The 21,524-nt window shown below is 40.0% G+C and overlaps 1 protein-coding gene across 3 annotated transcripts in view; it reads right to left on the reverse strand.

Annotated features, from left to right (window-relative positions):
• PRDM2 (PR/SET domain 2) overlaps nucleotides 1-21,524 on the reverse strand; it is a 133,796-nt gene that overhangs the window by 79,025 nt on the left and 33,247 nt on the right. For all 3 annotated transcript variants that reach the window (XM_065936052.1, XM_065936049.1, XM_065936050.1), the window contains exons 3-5: nucleotides 19,827-19,944; nucleotides 17,738-17,841; nucleotides 6,239-6,391 (exon numbers count right to left, since the gene is read on the reverse strand). In XM_065936052.1, the coding sequence (XP_065792124.1) occupies nucleotides 6,239-6,391; nucleotides 17,738-17,841; nucleotides 19,827-19,944 (375 nt within the window). The remainder of the gene's footprint in view (nucleotides 1-6,238; nucleotides 6,392-17,737; nucleotides 17,842-19,826; nucleotides 19,945-21,524) is intronic.

Raw genomic sequence — 21,524 nt, forward strand, 5'->3', positions numbered from 1 at the left:
ATGTAGTGTTAAATAAAACCAAAGTAAAAAAGAACATGAAAAGGAGTGAGGAAAAATCTATCACCCATTTAATCCTAAACAAAACAGCCTAACCAGAACACTGGCTAGAAAAACCCACCAGACATCTTCAAGATTCGTCCTCGACTCAGCCCAAGTGTTCACATTTATTCCACTTCAACCTTCTGCAAAGTACTAACTGTACTAGCAACAGGAAGAAATTGATAAATATCAGAACAAACTCTACTTAGGAGGGTACTCTTGTGTAGATGCTAAAAACACAAAACATCCCAATATCTGTCTTTACCACTAATACAAAATTTCTAAATGCTTAATGAGCTGGTGAGCAGCTAAATTAAGAGCAACCTGATTTGTTAGCTATTGAACACCCTTCAAAATTGTAGCAACTGAGACAATCATTACCTTATTGAGCTATATGCTTCCCAACTTAGTAAGACAGCTACACAAACAACAGGCATTTATGAAGGGGAAAATAATACACCTTTTAAAATCAACAAATGCTTGCATCTCTACTGTACTGTTTATTTCTTCTGCACTACTAAGCACATTTAAGGTTTTGTAAGAAAATTTATGTCCCTAGACATGGGAAATGTAAACCCACATTTTATAACATAAAGTCAAAAGTCCAAACAAACTTTTTAAAATATATATTTTTACAAAAAACAACAACAAAAAGACTTTAAACTTGTCCTTTGGGTTCTGACAGGTTCTATAAGAGTGCTTACAGAATTAAGCACTCTCGTCTATGGCTATACCACCCTGAACATGCCTGATCTCGTCTGATCTCGGAAACTAAGCAGGGTCGGGCCTGGTTAGTACTTGGATGAGAGAATTAAGCACTCTCTCTTCTCTAAATATTAGTAAATGTAACCAGGCAATTAGCTACAGGCAATAATTTCCACCAATATTCCTGACACTAGGACAAATTAAAAGAAATACTCCAGAATTATGAGAACACACAAATGCTTACCCACCTACAATTTTATCCTGCAGCATGATCTTTTAAAAAGTCAACAGTCAGACGGACTCAACTCTCAAATGGGTAAATAGAACTGAAGACTAAAACTAGTTTCCATACAAATCAGAAGCCCCTAATCTGATCCTGACCTATCTCACTAGCCTCATCCACCATCCCTCTCCTCACTCCAGCCAAACTATCTTTTATTTCTCTTATAAAAAAGAAGGAAAGAAAGAAAGAAAAACCAAACAACCGCTGGCCCCCCATTTAGCTTACTCCCACTTCAATACCACTGCTTCTACCAGGACCCCTCTTCCTGAAATGTTCTTCCTGTAGAAATCTTCTCATGGCTGGCTCCATCTCATGGCAGCACCAGGAGGGAGGAAGTGTCCACATTTGGTCTTTTGTGACCTACCAGAGCTAAAGCAGCTCCCTGACCATCTGGTCACTCCATCACATTATATTATCTTCAGTGCACTTACTGTTGTTAGAAGTTACCTTGTTTACTTGTTCACCTGTTTATTATCTGCCACCTCCTCCATGAACTGGAAGCTCCATGGGACCAGAGACCTTGTCAGTTCAGTTCATTACTACAGAAGAATACCTGCTATGTAGCAGACACTCAGCATTTGCAGAATTAATGCAGACATAGAGGAAAACAACAGAATAGGAAAGACTACAGATCTTTCGAAGAAAACTGGAGATACCAAGGGAACTTTCATGCAAGGAAGGGCACAATAAAAGACAGAAACGGCATGGACCTAACAGAAGCAGAATAGATTAAGAGGAGGTGGGAAGAATACACAGAACTGTACAAAAAAGGTCTTCATGACCTGGATAACTGTGATGATTCGGTCACTTCCTGGAGTCTGAAGTCAAGTGGGCCTTATGAAGCCTTACTATGAACAAAGCTAGTGGAGATGACGCAATTCCAGCTGAACTATTTCAAATCCTGAAAGATGATGCTGTTGAAGAGATACACTCAATATGCCAGCAAATTTTGAAAATTCAGCAACGGCCACAAAGAAGGGCAATGCCAAAGAATGTTCCAACTACTGTTTAATTGCACTCATTTCACATGCTAGCAAGGTAATGCTCAAAATCCTTCAAGCTAGGCTTTAGCAATACATGAACCAAGAGTACACTTCCAGATGTACAAGTTGGGTTTCAAAGAAGCAGAAGAACCAGAGATCAAATTCCAACATTTGATGGAGCATGGAGAAAGCAAGGGGATTCCAGAGAACCGTCAACTGCTTCACTGACTATGTTAAAGCCTCTGACTGTGTGGATCACAATAAACTGTAGAAAACTCTAAAAGGAATGGGAGTACCAGACCACCTTACCTGTTTCCTGAGAAACCTGTATGTGGGTCAGGAAGCAACAGTTAGAACCAGACATGGGACAATGGACTGGTTCCAAAATGGGAAAGGACTACAACAATATTATCACCCTGTTTATTTAATTTCTATGCAGAGTACATCATGCAAAATGCTGGGCTGGATGACTCATAAGCTGTAATCAAGACTGCCGACAGATATCAATAACCTCAGATATGCAGATGATACCACCCTAATGACAGAAAGTGAAGATGGAACTAAAGCCTCTTGATGAGGGCGAAAGAGGAGAGTGAAAAAGTTGGCTTGGAACCCAACATTCAAAAAACGAAGATCATGGCACTGGATTTCATCAAGTCATGGCAAATAGAACGGGAAAAAGTGGAAGCAGTGACAGATTTTATTTTCTTGGGCTCCAAGGTCACTGCGGACGATGACTACAGCCATGAAATTAAAACTCTTGCTCCTTAGAAGAAAAGCTATGACAAACCTAGACAGCATATTAAGAAGCAGAGACACCACTTTTCCAGCAAAGGTCCATATAGCCAAGGCTATGGTTTTTCCAGCAGTCATGTACAGATGTCAGAGATGGACCATAAAGAAGGCTGAGCAACAAAGAACTGATGCTTTCAAACTGTGGTGCTAGAAAAGACTCTTGAGAGTCCCTTGGACAGCAAGGAGATCAAACCAGTCAATCCTAAAGGAAATCAACTCTGAATATGCATTAGAAGGACTGATGCTAAAGTTGAAGTTTCAATACTTTGGCCACCTGATGAGAAGAGCAGACTCATTGGAAAAGACCCTGATGCTGGAAAAGATGGAGGGCAGGAAGAGAAGGAGGGGACAGGATAAGATGGCTGGATGACATCACTGATTCAATGGACATGAGTCTGAGCAAACTCTGGGAGATAGTAAAGGATGGGGAAGCCTGGCATGCCACAGGCCATGGGGATGCAGAGTCGGGACACAACTTAAGAGACTGAACAACAACAATGAAGAACTGATGAATAGGTGAATGAATGGAGAGCAGGCTAACAATTAATCCTCAGGAATTTAAAACAGTTTTTAATCATATTACAAACAAAACCAGTGTTGAGATTTCTCAACTATCCAGTTGCTAGCTGAGAAGGTGATACAGAGCCCAGAAGAATATCATCACATGTAAGTTATTTACAAAACCTAACCCATAGAAAGCTTAACCTTGCAGAATATAATCACTAGTAAAAGAATCTAAAACACCTGATGTGTACTTGAGCAAAATCAAAGGTCAGGATTGAAGGAGGTCTACAAAGATCAGAGCTACATTACTTCCAACAAAGAAAGGTAAAAATGAGAGTACAGCTATTTAGTAACACTTTTGAGTACTTAGGTTAGACAAGGAACTCTTCACAGAATCTTGCACATGCTGGCTTGTTTAATTTTCATGACTGTATTATTAATGTTCAGCTATCCCGATAGCTCGGATGATAAAAGAATCTGCCTGCAATGCAGAAGACCTGGGTTCGATCCCTGGATCAGGAAGATTCCCAGGAGAAGGAAATTGAAACCCACTCCAGTACTCGTCTGGAAATTCTCATGGACAGAGGAGCCTGGTGAGCAACAGTTCATAGGGTAGAAAAAGAGTCGGACATTATTTAGTAACTAAACAACAATAACAACATTATTAATTTTACTATTACATCCATTTTTACAGATGAGAAAATTAAGACAGAAGGTGTAACTTCTCATGCTTCCCTATCTTCTTCCCTGTGCTTCTCTCGAAGGCAAAATCTGCTCACAAGGCAGTCTGCTCCAGAGTCCCTACTCCTACTCATGACACTATTGTGCCTTGCCAAAAATAACAGCTACCATTTATTTAGTACTTATCACGTACTAGAACTCTACCCACAATCACCTATGCAATCCTCTTGATAACCCTCTGAGGTCAATATATAATTATCTGTATCTTACAAACAAAGAAACTGAGGCACAGAAAGTGACGTGCCTAAGGTTGCACATCCAGTAAAATCACAGTGACTTGCCTTGGGTCTCAGAGCAAGTGAGGATTTAATCCAGGAGTCTGGCTCCAGAGTTCACTCCCAAACACTATTCTCTCTTGCTTCTCAATGGTTCTTGGCTTTGCCATAAGAGATGAACACATCTCAACTTCAAGTCTGATGAAAGCATTGCCAAGTGTCCCAGCATCTCCTTGGGCTTCCTCTGCCCTGGAACCTCATTTCCACTCCCTTGACTATCTCATATGCACCCTTCATTGGTATTTCCTCTCCACCAGGATTCTCCTCACTGATGTAATCAGATGTAACTTCCACTTTAAATAAATTTGAGAAACAGAATGAATTCTTGAATCAAATTGTGAATCCCATCTCAGACTCCAGTGTAACAAAACTGTACAGTAATGCCTACTAGGAAATCATGGCAGAAAATCATCCAGCAGAAAGAAAATGGGAAAGAAGGTTATAGAAATTTTAAATAAGAAAGTACTACAAAGAAATATTTCCTGCAGGAACTAGAAGCAAGAATGTGGGTTTAGATGAGAAAAAGGACAAACCAACTGGCTAAAGGCGACAGGGAAAAATACAAAGGAAAGCAAAGGAAAACTAAACAGCTCTAAAGATAACTTGCCAAGTTCTAGTGCTAGACACAGTCAAAACTCAGGATGCTGCAAAGATGACCATCATCTTAAATGCCTGCCCATCAAAGAGTTTTCAGCTCCACGGAGATTTAAGTTTTTTCAAAGACTAGCCCGCAATCTATGTCATTTTTAATGGAAGTAAGTGAATAAAGAAAAACCTGCCTTGCAGCAATTTTAGCAAACATATTTAATCCAGAAAGCAAAGAGCAACAATCCTCTCTCTTTAGAGCTTCAAGACTCAGCCTTTGGGAATATTTCCGTGTATGATGAGTGCAGATTTGCCTTCCAGGAGAACATGGAAATGAGGGAGACAGATGTGGGCTTGCTTGTTGCAGAGATAACAACCCTTCCAAATTCTAACTTCCCAGAATGTACTCAGTGACCTCTGACCTCACCACAAACTCTAAAAAATGATTTTCCTCTTTTTTTATCTCCACTATTAACGTCTCCAAGTAGAACTTTAGCAGAAGTAAGAAACATGTTCCGTTTAATTTTCATCCTGAATAAAATTCAGGGAAAAGATGGGGCGTCCCTGGTGGCTCAGTGGTAAAGAATCTGCTTGTCTAGGCAGGAGACACGGGTTCAGTCCCTCATCCAGGAAGATCCCACATGCCATGGAGCAACTAAGCCCGCATGCCACAACCATGAAGCCTGTGCTCCAGAACCCGGGTGCCACAACTACTGAGCCCACGCGCTGCAACCACAGAAGTCTGCATGTGCTAGAGCCTATCCTCTGCAGCAGGAGAAGCCACACGCTGAAAAGCCTGCACTGCAACTGGAGAGCAGCCCCTGCTCACTGTGACGAAAGACAAGCTTGAGCAGCAACAAAGACCCAGCACAGCCAAAAACAATAAATAAATACACTTACATTAAAAAGAGTTAGGCAAAAGAAAACTAATCTAAAGCTACACTAGACTGAAGACTAAGAATGTGTCTTCTGTTAACAGAGAACTACCAGAGCTGTTGAGAGTTTCGTACAGTTAGATAAACTAGCCCGTCAGACAGTTCCCAGTGCATTTGTGTCTTAAGAGAAGTATCTGCCACATGCTTAACTCATCAGTATCAATAAAGATGCCGTATGTAATTACTTAACACAATCTTCATGCTTTAGTGCCCTTCCTCACATAAGCAGTGGCAACTGTATAATTAAAACACAGACCTTTCAGGGTGGTGAATCCCGTTCAAATATAACCCTTTCAAGGTCTGCAAAGTTGTTACTGATAGCCATGACTAACGACAGCATTTGCAGAAATGCATGTAGAATATCTAACAGCAGACTAATTCTAACACTCTTACCTTTAAAGTTTTATAGTAAATGGCCCTGTTGATTTCCAGTGGAAATAAATTTTGCTCTTCTCCTGAGCAAGCCCAATTCACATAGCGCAGCCAGTTCCCCTTCTCTGGATCGGTGGCATCAATGCACATCCATCCCAAATTTGGGTAGTAGACCTTCGATGGGGGAAAAGGACAGCTGTTAAAATAGGGTATCTTTTAAATGTTTTCATTTTCAACTTCTAAGACAATTCCTGTTCATTATATGGAAGTACTCCATAAAGGATTTCACATCAACAGAATAAGCAGCATAAAAAAGGAAAATAAAAATGAAAACTGAGGTCCAAAATGACACAATCCTCATTAGTTATTTTTCTATTTGGGTGTAATTTTTTTCTCCTAAACTTTATGTGCTATATAATAAGTGTGCTTGATGGTCTCCAAATCCTTCACAAACATCAACACAAAGCCTAACGATAGCTCTCCTTCCCATATAACAGAGAAAGTGTGAGCCTGCAGCAGTGATCCCCAGTACCCGGATGCCCTGAGCATCCTGGGCTGTTCAGCAATTCGAGAGTGGCGGTCCAGTCCTGCTGGGGTCCACAGCACAGCAGGTGCCTTTGCTACAGTGCTGACAGAAACTTCAGTAAGGAAGCATGCAGTGTGAACCTCCATGTGGGTGATGGCGTGATGCTTCTTCTGCAGCCTCTGTTGACTTTAAACACTTCTCTACCCAGAGAATCTGTATTCTGGGAAATATCAGTCTCCTTCTGAAACAAGACCAAAATCCCGACCTATCTTTGAGGAGACAGATCAACTCCACACTTGCAAGACAGAAGCCCTCCCTGATCATCCACTCTCCATCAACTCCTCCTCCTAGAGGCCTCTGGCTCTCATTCCTTCATTTAAAAAGAGTCTATTGAGTAGCTGTTTCTTACTTTGTAGATACACACATACATACATACATCTATGTTCTACTTTCCCAAATTTAGACTGTAAAACACTTGATTAGGTACTGAAATAGAATCAGTTGGTGACAGTCTGTAGGAAACAAAGCAAAAGAAATGAGTCTTCTACTCTTTCCCTTGCAAGAAAGGAGAGAATCTTAATGCTTCCACTTCTTTCCTACAGTCAAGACCACCACCACTCAAGTCTTCTTTTCACGTTAAACACTGTTTACTGCAGGTTTCTTTCCTTCAGGAACAAAGCCCCCACCCTTGGCTCCTCTGGGCATGCCTGTGTCTCCCAGTCAAGGACTGCCAGGGCGGCGCCCAACATACTGGCCATGAACAACACTTTCTTCCTGCTAGGGGTTAGACGTCTGGCATAATGCTGCAGGCTTTCCATACTATCTCATTTAACCTTATGCATCAGTTTCATTATTACCCCTTTTTGCCACATGTGGCAATTAAGGATCAAAGATTATATAATTTTCCCAAAGTCACTCACTTAGTGAGTACTAAAGATGACCTTAACCCCAGCTCTGCTTGACCTCTATTTATCAGTGCCTTCCTTGACCATCCCAGCTAAAACTATGAAGCCTTCTCTTCCCATCAGCACCCCCAGTCATCTAGTCATCTCCTGATTTTTCTTCATGGTACTTATGCTCTTATTTTCCTACTTAGTAACTGTTTCCCCACACCAGAGTATTAGCTCCATGAGAAGACATCTGATTCACTGCAGTGAATCAAATAAGACATTTCATTCACTGTAGTACCTCTAAGACCTTGCCCAGTGCCTGGCAGAGTAGGCTCTCAACAAATAACTATGAAATTAATGAAATGATACTATCATATACAAATGTATAACTGTCATCATTTAATGAGCACCTACTATGTGACAGGGATCATGCTAGAAAGTGCTTTGCAGTTACTTTATTTACTCCCCACCAAGTGTCAAGGAGAGTATTTTCACTATCCTGTAAGTACCCACAGTGAGTTTATTCAGCAGCTGGTTGTTTACTATAACACCTCTCTGCACCACCTAAAAAGAGGCTATACAGGTCACATTTGACTCCTTTTCAAACTCACTGTCACACTCACTCTCAGCTCGCATACAGACAAGCAGGCACACACACACTCTTCACCCTTGAAAACAAAGAGAAAGTGCAGGCCCACATGCTATGTGTAGAAGAGACAGAATCACAATACAAAACTTAAACTTTACACACCAAAGTAATTTAAGGTGCTTTACTTTAAAATGCTTATGAGATAACTTTTGCCAAGTTTGCCAGTATGATAAAATAACAAAAATGGGAATATTTAGTTGGTCTTTTAAGAGTGTCAGTCCATACTGGTTACTTTTTAATAACTTAGGGATGAAAAGTCTTGTTTTGATTTATCATAGGAGACAGCAGAGTTCCCACACACTCCCACACACATAATGACACAGCTACAAACACTGCAGAGATGGTGCTGGAAAATCCCACACAGTTCAAGGCAGTTGGAAAGAAGTAACAAGAGTCTATTTACCACTTGGAGGATAACAATAAGACTGTGCTGGAATTTCCTGGCTGGCAGGTCAATAATGACCCTTGCAAAGAGCAAGGTGTTCCACTTGAGTTAAGATTTTTATAGAGCTCATTTTGTTACAAAGGAGACTAAGGAATCTACTAAGTCATACTTAAACTAAAATGCTCAATTTTAGTATACTAATTTTTTAGTATACTAATTTTAAAAGATGGTAACGATAACCCTATATGCAAAACAGAAAAAGAGATACAGATGTACGAACAGACTTTTAGACTCTGTGGGAGAAGGCGAGGGTGGGATGTTCGGAGAGAATAGCACTGAAACAAGTATACTATCAAAGATGAAACAGATCACCAGCCCAGGTTGGATGCATGAGACGGGTGCTCAGGGCTGGTGCACTGGGAAGACCAGATGAATGGGATGGAGAGGGAAGCGGGAGGGGGGATCAGGATGGGGAACACATGTAAATCCATGGCTGACTCATGTCAATGTATGGCAAAAACCACTACAATACTGTAAAGTAATTAGCCTCCAATGAATAAAAATAAATGGAAAATAAATAAATAAATAAAAGGTTCAATTTTATAGAAAAGATGAACACTTCAGTTTTTTAAAATGTGCAACTAGTAATTCACAAAGAAATACACATGGCCAAAATCTCAAGGAAAAAAAGTAAATTCACCTAATAATCAAAAATAAGTAATTTTTTAAACTCGCAAAATGGTTAAAAATTGTTTTTTAAGGAAGAAAAAAAAACACACAGAATTAGAAAGTAGACATTCTCCCAAAATGCTGATCAGAGAATAAATTGGTATCTTTTTTTTGGATCAAACTAAGCAATACTGACTAAAGAACTTTAAAATGCACACACTTTAATCAGCATATACACTTGTAGGAATTTATTCTCATGAGATATAGGGCAATCACACCAAGATGTATATACAAAGATGTCCACAGCAGTGTGGTTTACCATAGACTCATTGTGAAATAGAGAACACCACAGATTAGCTCAGTACGGTAATATTGGAATACAGTGGAATACTAACCAGAACTTAAAAAATACTGTTGTATGAATGACTGACTCACGTGAAACTTTTACTTTCTGTAATCTTTGTATTTCTTAAGAATTTTCTCAGTAATAAACAAACATTATCTCTATAATTAGGAGAAAAAGATGACCAGAAGATGTAGAAATATAAATAATCAGTAGAAAAGACAGTCATAATACACTGATGACTGAATAAAGCCATTTATAAAAAGTATATTTTAAACATATGAATATATGAAGAGGAAAATGATCTGAAATCTAAATGCATGAATATGTTAATAATGGTTTCCTCAGAAAAATGTGATTCTTCATAGTTTTCATTTTCTCTCTTCTGCTTATCTGAATTTTCTACCTTCCCTCCACTTATTTAGTGTAATCTCTAAGTAAAAAAGGGAAGAGGGTGAGGAGAGCAAGCTAGGAAGGCAGCCAAGCTCTGCTGAATGCTAAGTTCAGACTCCCAACCTCTTCTCATCACTGTCACCTTCATCATCACACACACATCTTTAAAAAAATATGTAGCCTTCTCATTTTCACTGAGTCTCACCTGTAATTGGAACCGGGATGAAAACGTGTTTTCATGCAATTTCTACCTTAGTTCGAATTCCAACTGGTTTCCAACCAGACTTAACTTCAGTGACTGATACACAGAACCTATCTCTAAAATGTGACAGAATTACGCTCAATATATGTGCAAGTTACGAGACTGCACATGTACCACCACACCATGAAGTCAGGGTGGGGAAAGGCGGGGAGAATGAGACTCCTGTCCTTTCAGGTAGAGGCAGTGCAAAGACAGGTCAAACTCACAGCCCAGCTCTAACTCCATAATGTTACACAACAAATCTATTTCCACATCCTTATAAGGACCAAGAAATACTCAGCTGACTTGATCCTAAAGAGAGATACTTCCAAATAATCAATAGTTTTTCCTCTGTAAACAGTCTCTGTTTACAAAGCAAGGGTACCTGATTATGTACTATTATAATTTTTACAAGTTGACTTTCAAATAGAAATACTCTACTTGGAGAGAAAGAAGAGCAAGCACTTCTACACCAAGCATTATTAACCTTTACAAGAACCCTGTGAAATATTAGTAAGCCCCTTTTATAAACGGAGACACTAGGGAAAGATGGTCGGTAATTTTACTAGAACAGTGAAGTCACTAAGAGTCAGAAGTGAAGAAGTGAAGTGAAAGTCACTCAGTCGTGTCCAACTCTGCAATCCCATGGACTATACAGTCCATGGAATTCTCCAGGCCAGAATACTGGAATGGGTAGTCCATCCCTTCTCCAGAGAATGTTCCCAACCCAGGAATCAAACAGAGGTCTCCTGCATTGCAGGTGGATTCTCTACCAACTGAACTATGAAGGAAAGTCAGGATTCAAACCTGGTTCTCTCATCTGTGCCTGCATTTCTGTTTCTTTTCTCTTTTCTCTTTCCAATTTCCTCCTCCCATCCTTAACCTTCCCTAGGTCATCAAGGCCGAACCTCCTTTCTGTCCCTACCACTAAACAGACAAGCTATTAACTCACTGTCAAACAGAATGTAATTCTCACATCACTCAAATCCCATTCAACTGAATCCAATCATTTCAAAAGCCATAAAATAATGTAAATTCATATTTCAGTATAAGCATGCTCAGTCACTCAAAGTGGGTTGACATTTCCTCCTCCAGGGGATCATTCCAACACAGGGATCAAACCCATGTGTCCTGCATTGCAGGCAGATTCTTTACTACTGAGCCATTTAAAAATTTCATATAACCCTAGAAATCGTACGCAAAATGTTGTGTGTTTATATACATTTGTATATTTGCTGGGGAGATTTTCAAAGGGGGCCACAAAATGCCAAAGACTAAGAATCTCTAGGTATACTCTGCTAGTGGAAAGATCACTGAACAGGCAACCATGAAACCTGGGCATCCTGACTTGGGGTCTCAGACCCCAAGCAGGCCACCTGCTCTCAGATCTGTCATCTGTGTAAAGATTTAGGGTGTTTCTAGTATTCTCTATTCCACAAACAAAAATCCCCACAGGGTACTGTCATTCATCTATATAATACCACAAGTATTACATGCCAAGCTCAGTGCTCCAGAACTGAGGACAGTGCCTGTCACATGGTAAGCTTAACAAAGAGGGGTTAAATAAGTAAATAAACTCTCAATTTTCTCCTTGCACCATAACAAGCTGTCCATCTAGTTACAAGTTCACTTATTCAGAAAGATGGCTTAATTCTCTGTACTTCAACATCCCCACCCTCCTGAAGGTACTAAGAGAAGAATAAGACTGGTGCAGCAGTTTCTGTGACAAACAACTCTATGGCTGGCCCACTTTTAAGTAACAAGTTCAAAATCTTTGGACTTCTAGTAACCACACTGCTTCACAGTTAACCTAAGACCCCCGGTTACTCCTGGGGTTCACTCCTCTCTTACACACACAGACAAGGGCTCAGCAGACTTTCTGCAAAGGGCCAGGAAGTATTTTCAGTTTTATAAGTCATATGGTCTCAGTCACAACTGCTCCTCTTGGCCACTGCAGGGCAAAAGCAGCCACGGACAACATGTAAACAAATGAACATTGCTGTGTTCCAACAAAACTTTATTAATGAACTGAAGTTTGAATTTCATATACTTTTCATGTATCACAAAACACTTGATCTTTGTTTAAACCACTTGAAAATGTAAAAATCATTCTCAGCTCTTGGACTGCAAAAAACAGGTGGCAGGCTGGATATCCCCCATGAACAAGGTCTTTTCTTAGGACATTCTGCGTGGTTTAGAAGTTGGAAAGAAGTAGTAAGAGCTGAGTGGTACTTTCTGACAAAACGTTTTACAGAATCAACTGGTTGACTTCTCTCTTTTATAGTTTTGCTCCATTTTTAAATTAGAAATACTCTGAAATTAGAAGAACTAAGATAGCAAAAATTATGAAATGTGCTTGTTAGTATCTGATCATAAGAGTGCTAAATGATAAAAAGTATGCTTTCACTTCTGAAAAAGAAAACTATTCAATATTTAAAGTTTCCTCATTATACAGAAATAATTTCTCTATCAATTTTAATTGAAATGCAATTCTATTTCTTCTCTCTACCCTCTGGACTCAAAATGTGTTGCCTGAATAGTGACATACAAATCAAAGCAGTGGACTATCAGTTTTCATTGATAAGAAAGGGGGGGGGGGGACTATCAAAAAACATCAACAATACTGGTTTTAAAAAGCTAGGAAGGAATATTCACCCCTGGTGGCTATGTAAATTAGTACAATCCCTTTGGAGGTCTGTTAGGAAAATTTACCGAAACTTAAAATGTACAAAACTTTTGACTCAACAGTTATACTTCTAGGAGTTCATCTTAAAAAGATAACCAGACAAGTGAGCAAATATATACACAATTAGTTTCATACTTGGAAGAATTTGGGTTTCTCTTTTAATATTATTGAAGTAGAGATGACTTACAGTGCTGTGTTCATTTCTGCTGATACAGCAAAGTGATTCAATTATATACATATGTATATTCTTTTTCATTATACTGAATATAGTGCCCTCTCCCATAGAGTAGTACCTTGTTCTCTGATCTTATACTAGCATCTGCTAATCCCAAACTCCCAATCCTTCTCTCCCAAAGAATTATTAATATCATGAAAAGATTAAAACTACTTAAATGTCCACTAGTTTAACAGTGGAAGGATACAATGGAATTCTAGGTAGCTATAAGAAATAATGATGTGGACAAGCATTTGACGTGGGATATACATTTGACATGTACACATCTACAACACATTAAGATAAAAAAGCATGTTACAAAACTGCATGCTACACAACTATACAGTTTGATCTCAACTGTGTGTGAAATGTCTAGATATGGTGTTTGTATAGGTGCCTACGTGAGAGAGACAGAAGAAAAACAGAGGCAAAGAAGCAGAGTTAAAAGAATGCACACCATGATGTTGACAGGTGATTTTTACTTTCTCATTTATAATCTTCTGTTTATATTATTTCGCAATGACCATGTATTACTTTCATAATTTAAAAAAGACTTATTAGAAGGTAAAACACCATGAGTGGCCCCTAATGTAAACCATGGGTTCTGGGCAATAATGGTGTGTTCACTGTAACAAATGCCCCATTCTGGTGGAAATGAAGCCAGTGAGGGAAGCTGTGTGTGCATGTCTCATGGAGGTGGGGGGGGGGGGGTGGGGGGCAGGGGGGAGAAGGACATATAGAAACTTGACTTTCTGTCCAATTTTTCTGCTACCCTAAAGTGCTCTAAAAACTAAAGGCTATTTTTAAAAAGACATTAAAACATGTAAACAGTTCAAAAGTTCTGTTCATTAGAAACAATCTGAGCCCCATAGAAGTAAATGTGAAAGGCTTTAGAATACTGCACACTTGCACACTGGGGGGGTGTGTGGTGTGTGTGGGGGTGTGTGTGGGTGCGTGTGTGTGTACATGAGGTCCAGTGTTTGGCCTGCCAGCAGGAACTGACCACAGAGTACTCTCCTCTTTCCTGTGTGTTGTGTGTGTGTGTGTGTGTGTGTACATGAAGTCCAGTGTTTGGCCTGCCAGCAGGAACTGACCACAGAGTACCCTCCTCTTTCCTGTGTGTGCGTGTGTGTGCATGAAGTCCAGTGTTTGGCTTGCTGTGTGTGTGTGTGTGTGTGTGTGTGTGTGTGTGTGTACATGAAGTTCAGTGTGTATGTGTGTGTGTGTGTACATGAAGTCCAGTGTGTGTGTGTGTGTGTACATGAAGTCCAGTGTGTGTGTGTGTGTGTGTGTGTGTGTGTGTGTGTATACATGAAGTCCAGTGTTTGGCCTGCCAGCAGTTCCCCACCTAGAACTGACCACAGAGTATTCTCCTCTTTCCAGAACCTGACTGTTCCATGCATTCACCCTGAGGATACTCTCCTGTTTCTCTCCTGTTATTTCTGATACGCCTGCTTTCAGTGGAAACTTAAGAGGACTGAAGACTGCATAAGATAATCAAGGGCTCAAGAAAAGCAATTTAACACTTTCTCATAGATTAGCTTTAAAATGGAGTTCTAGTGGAGGCAAAAGACCAGGCTGCTAAAAGATAAACTGGTCTTAAGGGGCTTTAATGGAAGAACAAATGCCAAATGAGATTTTAATGATAAGCAGTATCTGTGACATTAAGAGGAGGCATTCTGATACAATTCAGAGGATAACACCACAGTTAGAATAAGTTCATGGGAAAATACTATATTTTACCTGGATTTTTATTTTCTTTATAATAAATACATACATTATAATTTTTGCTTCCTACACTTTGCCAAATGCATACTTCCACATGTGTATGTCAAATATATCTATTTTAACATAGCAAAAAGGTTTAGAGGTTTCTATGTGCAATATAGACCTCAGAGTTGAAACCATCTGAATGACATCCAGATTTTTTTTTTAATTGCAGGGAAGAAAACCCAGCCTTGACAAGAACTAAATCTTTAAACCTAACTAACAAGAACTGGCCGGAGAAGGAAATGGCATCCCACTCGAGTACTCTTGCCTGGAAAAACCCATGGACAGAGGAGCCTGGTGGGCTGCAATCCATGGGGTCGCTAAGAGTCGGACACGGCTGGCCAACTTCACTTTCACGCATTGGAGAAGGACATGGCAACCCACTCCAGTGTTCTTGCCTGGAGAATCCCAGGGACGGGGGAACCTGGTGGGCTGCCATCTATGGGGTCACACAGAGTCAGACACGACTGAGGTGACTTAGCAGCAGTAGCAACAAGAACTGACAGTGTTATAAGGATTCCCAACTATGGCAGAACATAAGGAGAAGTATCTTAAATTAACAATGGGATGTTAACAGGAAAAACTGAATCTCTAATATCTAATATATCATGGCTCCAAATTATACTTTTTAAACAAGCTACTATAAATTCATACTTTAAGAATTTCAAGGCAAATGAAACCTAATTTACAAAAGGCACTATTAGTAATTTATATAAAATGCCCAACAATATCAAATTGTTATGTTGAGTAAAACAGGTACCACAAACTTAGGTTTAATATTAATGACATTTGTTCAACCTTAGATACACACAGAACTAGAGTACGTGTTTTCTGGTTCCTCACCAGGATTAATGCTAACCTAACAGAGCATGTTTGTTGGTTTCCCTTGTGAAACTTCTAAAATTAAAAATACAATTTATTTTGGAATATAACTTTGTGGTTAAGACATTTTTAAGCATTTGGTCATTATCTTGAATGAATAAATTTTTTTTTGGTTGGGCATTTTTTCCACAAATACAGCACTCTCTTAACTCAAAAGTTGTGAAATAACAAAATAATTACTCCTATGGTAAATCATCATTTCCTAAGTCCCCTTGCGTTAAATATCACTATATTTATTATAAGGGATTCAGAGAAACTCTCAAAATTACTAAGAGAAACTGTTAGAATTCTCAAGGCAAGAAACACTGTTCACAGCACTGAGAAAACCAGCAACATACCACAGACGGACAAACGCCACAGAACTTCTTGACAGAAACTGTCTCCAGACATTTCCCAGGCGAATTTTATTTTTAGGCTTTTATATGTTTACATGTGAAACAGATGTGATTTCCACCTAGGTCAATCTGACAGGAATGCTCTTCCTCACCACCAAAAAAACTCTAGCTTTAAAGGAAGTCATGCCACTGAGTTCTACAAGAACCTGAGGAGTTTCATGGGGGCTCCTGACCTGATTTAAATTTAACAGAAATGCTTAATTCATAGCCAACTCTTTAGGAAACAATAATAAAATATTTTATCTTCACAGCTTTCTTCATGAGATTATTTTTTATTCTCCCCATTTTTAAATGGAGGGTTTTAGGGCCCAAAGGTTAAGGATCCTACCCAGGTCACAAAGGCAGGATTTGAACCCTGGCTCAGTCGGTAAAAGAAGCCAGCTGCAATGCAGGAGACTGACTACAATACAGCCAACCTAGGTTCGATCCATCCAGGTTCAACCCCTGAATGGGGAAGACAACCCTGGAGAAGGAAACGGCAACCCATTCCAGTTTCTTGCCTGGGAAATCTCATGGACAGAGGAGCCTGGCAGGTCCATGGGGTCACAAGAGCCGGACACAGTTTAGTGACCACACCACCACCACCAAACCAATGAAACATTTCTAGCTGCCTCACTGTAAGGCAGCAGGACACATGGAGATTGTGGTTCTGCTCTGACAACACTCTCAGCACGTGGGCCCATGAGGGGAGCTACTCCCTCTTGTCTAGACAACTTCCCTGCATAAGGAGTGTGTGAACGCTCCCCATCTTCCAGGATCACTGAGAGAATGTGAAATGAACAGAATGAAAGCCTTTCTAAAAAGTCAAAGCACTATACAAACATGGCCTCTCAGGTGGCTCAGTAGTAAAGAATCGCCTGCCAATGCCAGAGACGCAGGTTCGATCCCTGGGTCAGGGAGACTCCCTGGAGAAGAAAATGCCAATCCACTCCAGTATTCTTACCTGGGAAATCCATGGACAGAGAAGCCTGGTGGGCTATAGTCCATGAGGTAGCAAAAGAGCTGGACACTACTTAGGGACTAAACAACAACTATATAAACACACAGTGTGCTAAGTATGTCCAACTCTGAATGTTACAGCAACACACAGATTACTTCCTAAATGACAGAAAAGATCCTAACTGTGCTTTATTGATATCAGTGGCCACCTTGGTGTGTCTTTTACTGGTGTTCATCTGCAAGCCTATAAAGTGGCAGACCAAACTCTTGGCTGCAAAGCAAAGCAAAGCAACCTGAACGAGGCAAATAAAATGCCAATTTGACATTTATTGTTAAGGATAGAAAGCACTTTCAAACTACAAATGTAAATAGCAATCTGTATCCAAGGAAACACATTTTCTATTAAAAATATTCTTTATTTTAAAGAACATGTTAAGTTGACTGATTAATTTCAGAAGGTCAAATCCTGAGAAGATAGAATGAAATGTTTAAAAATGTACTGAACTCTAATAAGTAAAGGACAAGGATCATTTCTTACCTCCCACATGTATACATTATTCTTAACCTGAGATCTTTTTTTCTTGTCACCGACAAATGGCCCAAACTTCTTGCCTTTTAAAATTGGTTTAGTGGCCCAGACACCTAGAAAATAAAACCAGTAGTTTCACAATGCATTGTGGTTATTTTAAAGACTAAAGCACCAAAAGCAATTCAGTTTCACAAAATACTGAAAAGACTAGTCACCCTAAAAGCAAGACAATGTTAACTTAACTGAGATCACAGAAAATCAAATTAAATCAAATATTCAAAGGGGAATTTTATTTTTCTTCTTAACAGTCCTCTGTATTTTCCTAATAGCCTGTAAAGAATCTATATTGTTTTGTAAGTGGGAAAGATTATTTTATGGGTTTTTTTCATCTTTACATATAAAATTACCCAGATAGCATAATCACAAACACTTGGAGAAGAGATAATCACAACAATTAAGGGGAAAAAAATATCAAATGCAGTAAAAATGCAAAGTTCCTCTTTCTCCTTTTCTACAGATTTCAAATTGCCAAAAAAAAAAAAAAAAAAAACACCACCCTTAAAGGGTTAGAAACAGTGTCCTGTAGTAAATATTTTTGAACTCTGTTTGCTCTCTGCTCTGTTTTCTGAAAGCTTAAACAACTCACTCTTCAGAGTTTAAAACAACCAAGATGTATGCTTCTTTGCGGTATTCTCAGGGGTATTTCTATATTCTTCACAGTGACCATAAGGCAAACAAGATGCAGAAGCAGTGGATAAAACAGCAGGAGACACCCTAGTCAACGGACCCAGTGCGAGGGTGTCTCTTACTGACAGCACTGCTTTGAACATGTTCCCTTACCTTCTGGGCTCAATTTCCTCACGTATAGATGAAGGCTGTGGTCTCAGCCAGTGGCTCAGCTATGATGAACTAATTCCACCACCTCTAAGTCTGCTATGAATCCCATTTGATATCCCAGCTAATAACTAATTAGTGAAGAGAGAAAATTAACCACTTTCATGAAGAAATTACTGAATAATTTTCAACGAGAATTAGGAAAAGCATTTATTAAAAGTTTATTCACACACATATGAAGAAAGCTGAGTGCCGAGAAATTGATGCTTTTGAACTATGGTGAGAGTCCCTTGGACTGCAAGGAGATCCAACCAGTCCATCCTGAAGGAGATCAGTCCTTGGTGTTCACTGGAAGGACTGATGCTGAAGCTGAAACTCCAATACTTTGGCCACCTCATGCGAAGAGTTGACTCATTGGAAAAGACCCTGATGCTGGGAGGGATTGGGGGCAGGAGGAGAAGGGGACGACAGAAGATGAGATGGCTGGATGGCATCACCGACTCGATGGGCATGAGTTTGAGTAAACTCAGGGAGCTGGTGATGGACAGGGAGGCCTGGCATGTTGTGACTCATGGGGTCGCAAAGAGTCGGACATGACTGAGCAACTGAACTGACCTGAACTGATACACCAGAATATCAGAACATCTTTAAAAAAAGGAAACAGGACATAAACATGATTTCTTCTAAGACTGTACTCTTAACTTTTATAACTTATTTCCTTAGCCTTCTGTCTAAAGATTAGAACACAAAAACAAGACTCAATACAAAAAAGCTTGGCTATATTCAACAAGAAATTCTAGCAAGAAGCATTGGGACACCCTCATTATTCACTCAAATACCCACTGAGGTTCATGAAGAGCGTCAGTTACTGGAGGCATGAAGATAAATAAGAAATGAAGGCACTCACGATCAATCCAAGTGATGGATATGAAAACAAATACAAAATAATGAAATAAATATAATACCATCATCACACTCAAATCACAGTGAAATCAGAGGCAGAAGCAACACATTCTGCGGGAAGAAGAGCCCTTGGGGAGACTCGGAGGAAGGGGTTGCTGAGGCTGAGTCACAAAGGAGGGCGGGTGGGTGTGAGGGTGTTCCTGTCCACCCTGGATTCTTAACTGGAAAACAAACTCTTCAAAACAAGTCAGAGTATAGATGTGTTGCTTTTGAAGTGAGCTCCCCACCTCAGAAGCCCCCAGAGGAAGCCTGGCCACAGCCCACTCTCCCTGCCCTCTCCTCCCCTGACCCCAGCACTCACCAATCCGAGTTTTGTCAACAGCAGATGGAAAAAGCCTCACTTCCTCCGGAAGTCCTCGAAGCACATGTTCAGGTACCTCGGCCAGGGTCTCCACGGCTGCCACAGGCTCAGCTGCGTTCTGCAAGTTAAGAAACAGAAGGATGATAGCAGAAAGAAGAAAACTCAGTTCTCTTCTGACTTATTTTTTTTCTGGTCCAATAAACAAATATGCAAAAATGTAAGTGAAACCTAAAGCTGGCAAGCCAGACTAAAACGATGATGTCAAGCATTTCAGGAGGTGCTTTTGTGCTTGTCTGTGAATCTCCAAAGGAAACCACTGTAACCTTCAAGCACGTCTGTGTTCATCTAGTTTGCTCCAGTCACCTGTGACCATTTAAAAAATATGTAAACCTTCGGCACCATACTGTTTTAATCTCCCACAGAATCTGGTAGCAAATTACATCTTAAGCTTACTTTTAAATCAAAGACTACCATCAGCATCTTAGGATGTTAAAAAAAAAAATTAACACTCCCTATTTAAGTGAACACTTTCAGCACATGCTGTAAAGGCCATGCCAGCCAGCTGGACCCCTGTCCCATCCATGCTTTCATTCCTCCAGCAACAAGGGCGTGACAATTTCCAGCAAGAACACTACAATTTATTTTGGGTCCTCCACGGAAGTGTGACCTTTCCAGCAAACAGTACTATACCACCATACACCAAGTAACTAAACAGAAACACCCCACAAAGTCACACAGTCTCAGAGAAATAGAGAATTTGGAAATTACTAAGTATATGTGAAAATTCATAAATACTAAATAAGATTTCTATTATATACGTATCTAAGGGATAGAAAAGAAATAGAAATCTAAGGGCATAGAAAGGGGAGAACCAAGTCAACTCATAGATCATGACTGTTATTCTAAAAAAAACTTTGAAATCAAAGGAAAATCAGGTGGCTATTAATTAGCACCACACAGACCCTAAAGAACTGATGTGCAGATCACGACCCTGCTAAGAATGACAGGTTTTGTAGTCTGAATGTTCTTTATTTCACTTGGCAAAGGGAAATATTTCTGAAGGACTTTCAAAGTAACCAACATAGGCAAACAGCAAAGTGTAAGTTTAAGTCACTCAGTCATGTACAACTCCTTGCAACTCCATGGGCTGTTGCCCGCCTCCATGGGATTCTCCAGGTAAGAATACTGGAGTGGGTTGCCATTCCCTTCTCCAGAGGATCTCCCCAACTCAGGGACCAAACCTGGGTCTCCTGCATCACAGACAGGTTCTTTCCTGTCTCTCTGTGCCGCAGGGAAGCAGCAAGCTCCAAGATAAAATGACTAATTTTCCCCAATGAAGATCTTGTAGCTTTAAGAATGCATTGTGCCAAAAAGAGAGTATCATTCAAATTTCTGTACTCCTAGTATTTCAACTTAAAAAAAATATCAACAGGCTGCTTGGAAAGAAACAGATCCCAGAACAACAAGGCAAGTCATTGTGAAGGTCTACTCTGCTATTCTGAGTTGGAAAGTGCAAAAGCGGGCAGGTAAGGCCTGGGGACCATTCTCTGGGCAGGGCAGATGTGATGGTGTGTGCACTGCAGCAGCACACACACTTCCATCCTGCTTGATTAAGCCTAGGTCCTGACAGTATCACCAAGCACAAGTTCAACAGCTTCCTAAACATGGGAATATCAAAACTGCCCCAGAAGATGATCT

Source organism: Muntiacus reevesi, chromosome 5, assembly GCF_963930625.1.
Source record: "Muntiacus reevesi chromosome 5, mMunRee1.1, whole genome shotgun sequence".
Taxonomy (NCBI): Eukaryota; Metazoa; Chordata; class Mammalia; order Artiodactyla; family Cervidae; genus Muntiacus; species Muntiacus reevesi.